This window comes from Nanorana parkeri, unplaced genomic scaffold, assembly GCF_000935625.1.
Source record: "Nanorana parkeri isolate BGI_ZX_2015 unplaced genomic scaffold, ASM93562v1 scaffold39, whole genome shotgun sequence".
Taxonomy (NCBI): domain Eukaryota; kingdom Metazoa; phylum Chordata; class Amphibia; order Anura; family Dicroglossidae; genus Nanorana; species Nanorana parkeri.
Window position 1 is genome coordinate 2,473,383 of NW_017306307.1, and position 6,596 is coordinate 2,479,978.

The 6,596-nt window shown below is 40.8% G+C and overlaps 1 protein-coding gene across 1 annotated transcript in view; it reads left to right on the plus strand.

Moving 5' to 3' along the window:
- ENY2 (ENY2, transcription and export complex 2 subunit) overlaps positions 1–3,043 on the plus strand; it is a 13,998-nt gene extending 10,955 nt beyond the window's left edge. The window contains exon 5 of the mRNA XM_018570826.1: positions 2,855–3,043. Coding sequence (XP_018426328.1) covers positions 2,855–2,931 — 77 coding nt within the window. The 3' untranslated portion in view covers positions 2,932–3,043. The remainder of the gene's footprint in view (positions 1–2,854) is intronic.
- The last annotated feature ends 3,553 nt before the right edge of the window (positions 3,044–6,596 follow it).

A 6,596-nucleotide genomic window follows, 5' to 3' on the forward strand; every position in this document is an offset into this window, starting at 1 on the left:
ATATACACTGAGTGGCCAGATTATTATGACCACCTGACGTTTGTAGGCAAATTAGCTATAATTAGCTATAATTTCGCGCTGACGTTGCTAGAGGGCCAGACCATTATAAATAGGGAAGCAGGTTGTTAACCACGACAGTAGAAGTGATTGTTTTCTGAAGATACGGGGAAACAACGCGATTTAACAGCCTTTGAACGTGAGATAATTGTTGGCGCTCGGTGCCATGGAGCGAGTATCAGCAAAACAGCAGAATTCGTTAAATGTTCAAGAGCAGCTGTTGTTAAAGTGTTTAAAGACTGGACTGTCAGCCGAAAAACTGGGTCTGAACGTGCGAATTGTAGCCATCAGCGACTAGTCAATGTTAGGGCAGAACGGAGAGTGGCAAGACTGGTACAAGACAACAGAAGGGCAACAGTGCAGTGTCAGATTCCTCGCATCACCTTTCAACATCTCGTGGAGTCATCTTGTGGCCCAACGAAGTACTGATGGGGTGGTCATAATAATCTGGCCACTCAGTGTATACGCAAACTGATTACTTCAGCTCACTCTAGGAGGCAAAATAATCTATCCAAGTAATATATCTGGCAGCATCTTACCTGAACTAGACCAGTCCTCCCAAATCTGATATAAGAAACAAGAACAGAGTCAACCAGAGCATCACTGAGTGCTCTGGTTGACTGTCAATCCCTGCACTGGCTTCCAATAGCCCAAAGAATCAAATTAAAAATATTACCAACCACTTACAAAGCCATCCACAACTCCGCCCCTGGATATATCTCTAACCTGGTCTCAAAGTATCACCCTAACCGTCCCCTCCGCTCTTCAATAGACCTCCTGCTTTCCAGCTCCCTTGTCAACTCCTCCCATGCTTGTCTCCAGGACTTCACTAGAGTCTCTCCCATCCTCTGGAACTCTTTACCCCAACCTGTCCGTCTCTCTACCACTCTAACTGCCTTTAGGCAATGCCTTAAGACTCATCTCTTCAGGGAAGCCTATCCCACCTCAACCTAACCACTGAACCATCACATTCTCAAACAATTCATCCCCGCACCGCTACCTCCTCATGTATCACTTCCCCCTTCCTTTTAGATTTTAATCCCTCAGGGGCAGGGCCCCCCTTACCATCTTGTCTTGAATTGTATTATGATTGTAATGTCTTCCTTATATTGTAAAGCGCCGCACAAACTGTTGGCGCTACATAAATCCTGTATTATAATAATAGTCAAATGGTGGTTAAGCTACAGCATAAAAAGCTCTACCTACTCCTGATTGTGATTAGGTCTGTATAATTTAAAGATTCCTCTCTATGGAAATCCATCCAGCTCCTTCAAGTTCAGCCAGGGGTTACAATAGGTAACAGTGCATGTTAAAATCCTGTAGTACTCAGATCTTAAAAGAAGGTATTGATGCTGAAAAGGAGTTTGAGTAGAATACACTGTCAAAGCCTTGGCTGCTGGCAAAATGACAGGTACATAGCTGTGTGACTTTACCCCTTTCCTACTCTATCCAAAACTAAAAATAAAGTTTTGGCTATAGGTACACATTATACAGCTATTCCTTTTTAATCTGTTGCAGAGTTTTTAACATGCAGATCCTGCAAGTAACAGCATTTTCTTATTGCAGGCTGACAATGCTCATGCTGTTTATGAGGCAGCATGGCTTAGCTTTGTGACCTACAAAAGGAAGTGTTAATATTAGAATCTCCATGTAGTTTACATTTTCAGCTGTGTAGTAGAAGTGATTTGTACATGTGAATTAAGGTAACACTCCTCCAAACCTCCTTTCCAACCCCACTTCTGCCTCCCCCCAGCCATGTGTACTGTGTTACCTATCCCTCCTCGGTGTCTTGGACCTCCTATGGCTGGGTTTCAAGATGGAGAGCAGCAGGAGATAAGGGGAGATCTGTTCATTAGTTCATGAACCTGGAACGCTCAGCTCTGAGCTGGTTTGGGTTCAATGTTGTCAATCTCTTCCAGAAAAGAAGCTGATCAGGCACCACAATGTCCTAGATCAGGGGTGCCCATTAGGTAGATTGTGACCTACCAGTAGCTCTCAAAGCTGATGCTGGTAGATCACAAAGGGTGTGAATGGCGGCCCCTTTATTCCATTTTGTTATATTTATTTAGCTGTGCACACGTGATTACCTATTAACCTGAGTCTGCTGAGCCAAGCTCCCTGACACCTTTCTGGTGGATACTGGTGGTTGAAGTGCTATGTATTACATCAAAGAATATTAGTTTACACAGCCTGTTGCACTACACTGTTTTCAAAATACAGCAAGGTGAGTCAGGAGAGAGAGAGAGCGAGGGAGTTTGTTTTTTTCTTTGGTAGATCTCATGCAGCTCGTCATTTGAAAAATAGATCTTAACACAAAAATTGCTAGAACATACATAACATGCGTTGTGGTAACACACCAAAAGGCGTAGGTGTACATGGGCCCTAAAGATCTTTCTTCGTGCTCTTCAAAATTGCTAACTTTTGCAGGAGGGCGCCATCTTGTTGGTTAAGTCCCTGGGGTTTGCAGGCAGCTGCTCACTACTCCAATGCATGCTGGCTCACCATGTTATAGTAAACAAAGCAGTAGCACTGACTATTAGGCAGGCACTACAGATTTCTTATACCTGAAGGAGATAAATTATGTAAATGATTCCATAGGGATCCTGCCAGTTTAAACTGTTAGTGCCTTAAAATGCAATGCAGTGTTTTAAAACAAAATGTAAAATTGATGCTGCCATCAGATTGTGTTTGGAGAAGTTCTTCTATCCAATGTTACAGTGTAGTGACAAATGTTTCCCTGTTATCCCTGAGATGACCTCCTGTTCTCCACTAATCACTGCTGTATTTCCTCTTCCAGCCCTGGTGCCTGACAGTGTGAAGAAGGAGCTTCTGCAGAGGATAAGAGCGTTCCTAGCCCAGCATGCCAGTCTCTAGCCAACCTTTGTGTCTCGTGTGATATATGTCTTTTGCACAGTTTGTTTTCCATTACCATTTTTTTTACATAATTTGTAGCATGTTTTGACAAAATAAAATCACACCAAATTCATAAACTTTTCTGGCTATACTTCTTGAAAGATTTACATAAAATACTATTTAGAGCTAGTTCACACATGCACCACTCACTGCTAGGGCACATAGAAAACAATTACATTCTGTGTGCCTCATTCACACCACAGTGTGGGTGCGATGCTGTAAAATGCAGACATACCGCATTTTTCCACAGCACGCTGAGTGTCACTGGGGGGTCATTGCAATGTAAAGTGCTGCTGCGCGGAGACATTAATGGGGGGTACACTTTACAGAATCCAAATAAAAAAGTAAAGAGTGCCTTGTGTTGTAACGACGCAAGGCATTATGGCTCACTGCTGCCATCCAGCTGACACATCAATGTGTTGAATTACAGCAGTTCTTGTCCCAGAGAAACTTAACAGTCTTGCTCACCGTGCAACGTCATAGCTGAATTCCACACACCAGTACATTTTCTAGTGATGATTGGTTGGAGTTTTCGTTCTGTCATAATTTTTTTTTGTAGATATATGGGTAATTTAAAAGTTCCTGAAAACAGACTAATTTTGGTATTTTCCACTGAGGGATGCAGCTTAATGGTAGTAAGCCATGTAGAGTTATACTGCCTACAGGAGGAATGGATACTGGGCACATAAACTGAAGGTCTGCCCTTTTAAGACTATAACCACCCCCACCTCACCCTTTGCCAGTTACGCTTCCTGTCCTCAAGAGAATGGATGTCCCCTTCATCTTTTTGCTACCTATTCACACTTTCATTTGCTCCAACTATGAGATTTAACCCCTTCATGACTGAGCTTGTTTTTGGTTTCTGTTCGTAAATGACTGACACACTTTTGACATTTTTGCTGTGTGATTCTTCCACGTCAGTAATATACTTTCTTACAAAGTGCACCCACACATATTATATATTGTTTTTTAGAGGACAGATAGGGCTATATATTTATATCACATATGTGTGTCTAACGCCTCACTTAGGACAAATACAAATTAAAAAAAGAGGAAAAAACGTAAAAAAAAACTTTTTTTCCCAGTTTTGATTTGTAGTATTTTTTTTTAACAAAACCAGCACAGCTAAAAAAAAATGCAATACATACATTCATTTATTTGTCCCTTATTTTTAATTTTTTTACACTTTTCACTATTTTTTTTAATTTATTTACACTTTTCACTTTTTTTATACTGACAAATTTTATTTATTTAATTATATCAGGCAGTCATTGTGAATTAATCTCACTATTACTGCTTGATAAATTAATAATTTTTTTTTATTATCAGGCTGCTTCAAACTTCAGAACAGCCGATAATAAGTTAGTGACACTGATCCTGCAGCAGTTCAGGATTCAGCTGTCAGTGAATGTTTCAGAAAACTTAAACATTCTACTTTCAAGAATAGATACATTATGTGTCTAATACATAACATTTTGTATCTATTCTTGAAAGTCAAAAGATAAAAAAAAAAAAAGCCAGTATAGCTTGAGAGAGATATCTCTCGATCTATACGAGCTGTCAGAATGCCGGCAAAAGCCGACATGTGTGTCTGCTTTGCTGTGACTCTCAGACACCCGATATTAAGGTATCGGGTGTCTGAAAAAGGTTAACCCTTTCAGTAATGGATCTCTAGATAGTTAGACATCTATTACTGAAAGGTAACCGCTGATTCTCAGCGGTTAGCAGCCTTCTAGTGCAGCAAATAACTCGTCACGTACAGTGTACGTGACGAGTCATTTGGTCCCTTTGTGGCTGGACGTACAGTGTACGTCTCCCGTCACGAAGGGGTTAAACTTATGGGGTCATTCACAAAAGGGTGAAGAGTTTGGAGGAGGCGGGAGAAGTGAACAATCTAGGACAACATAGCTGAACTGGAAAGTGAGCCGAATTGCAGAATTTTTCCAAATCCGCTATGTTGGTCTAGATTGATCCCTTCTCCAAACTCTTCACCCTTTAGTGAATAACCCTGTTTGTCTTGTCAGTGTTACAAAGACCCCCATTTTTAACATTTCTTTGATGTTTTCCCATAAGGTAGCTTTCCTTTTGGCCATCACTTTAGCTAGACGGCTCTCTAAGTTGTCAGTATTATCCTGTGAAGATTTCTGTTTGATCTTGCACAAAGACCAGGTTGTTTTGAGACCAAAGGCCTCCATTTTCCCCCAGTGTTCTCTGTCTTTTACCTTATTATGAATATTGGGTTACCTCCGTTGTCCAGCTCTGGGTCATCCTAAAGAGGTCTCTTCATTGTCTGGATGTTGTGAGGGCCATCAGGGTTTACCTCTTAGCTGCTGCTTCTTTTAGGCAAATGTACTCCTTGTTTGCCATCCCAGAAGGTCCTAAAAGAGGACCATTTCACCATTTCTCAGTGGATTAGACAGGCCTATGAGTTGCATTCTATAAAGTGCCTTTTCCTATTAAATCCCACTCCACTAGAGCAGCGAGTACCCCTTGGACTCTTTATCATGAGGCCATTGTCACTCAAATCTGTAAGGCTGGGACCTGGTCTTCTGTTTACAAGGTCTAGTTTTTGGCAGAAAATTCTGCAAAAATTCCGCTGTTTAATGCCTTTTGTTTTTTTCCTGTTGGTTTGGTTTGTCTGTGTTGTTAGGGTTGCCTGCCCTGTTTGGACTGCTTTTGGATGTTCATGTGTTGCTCAATGCTCATGCTGTGTCCTTCAATTGACAACAGGAAATAGAATATTTGTACAGTGTCTATTGAGGGACACAGATTTTTCCCCTTATAAGCCATGTTTCCTCTTTGGACTGCTTCCTACAATTGGCTAGATGTGAGTTAGGAGGGGGTTGCTCTTAAAGGGGCAGACCTTCAGTTTTTATGTACCTAGTGTTCATTTCTCTAGTAGGTGGCAGTATAACCCTACATTACTTAATACCATCAAGCACCAAGAAAACTTTTTTATGGTGGGTACAAATTTCCCAAGATCCTATGTGGGAAGATATATGCACATTCAGGTCAGTCCAGCATGGCTGTTTATAGCTATAGTAAAGGGAGGCAAAGCATTGGTAGACAACCCCAAAAAAAATTAGAGATCAGACTGGAAAATGCAAAGCGATGATATGCTTAAGAATGGGAAGATCATGGGGTGTTCATAGACATTGGATTAGCCATTGATCTGTCATTTGTCTGTAGGAACTTTAAGAGCAGTCTGCACTTCAAACTGTATAATATATTAGCATTTTGCAGAATGAAATGCAAAAATCTATTGAAGATAATCTAATAACAGGAAATCTCCATAGTTTCAGGAAAGATAGACAATGAGGAGGGAACTTTATGGTCAAATCTTTGTTTTATTTACTGTTAACAATTACAACCATACAAATGAGAAAATAGCAATGAACAGGACCCAGTGGAAGAATACAAATTGCATAGAAAGGGGCCCATCAAGAACATATTAAATACCATACACAGTATACAGTAAATCAATTAACCTCAGCATCTGTTTAAGAAGCCCAACCCCCTGACTGACTGAATAAAGTGAAAGAGACAATGAAGAGGCAAGTTTAAATCTGCTGGCTGATATGCTTTTGGAAACGCATTTGATCTTAATGGCCTAGTGCAGGAGCTGA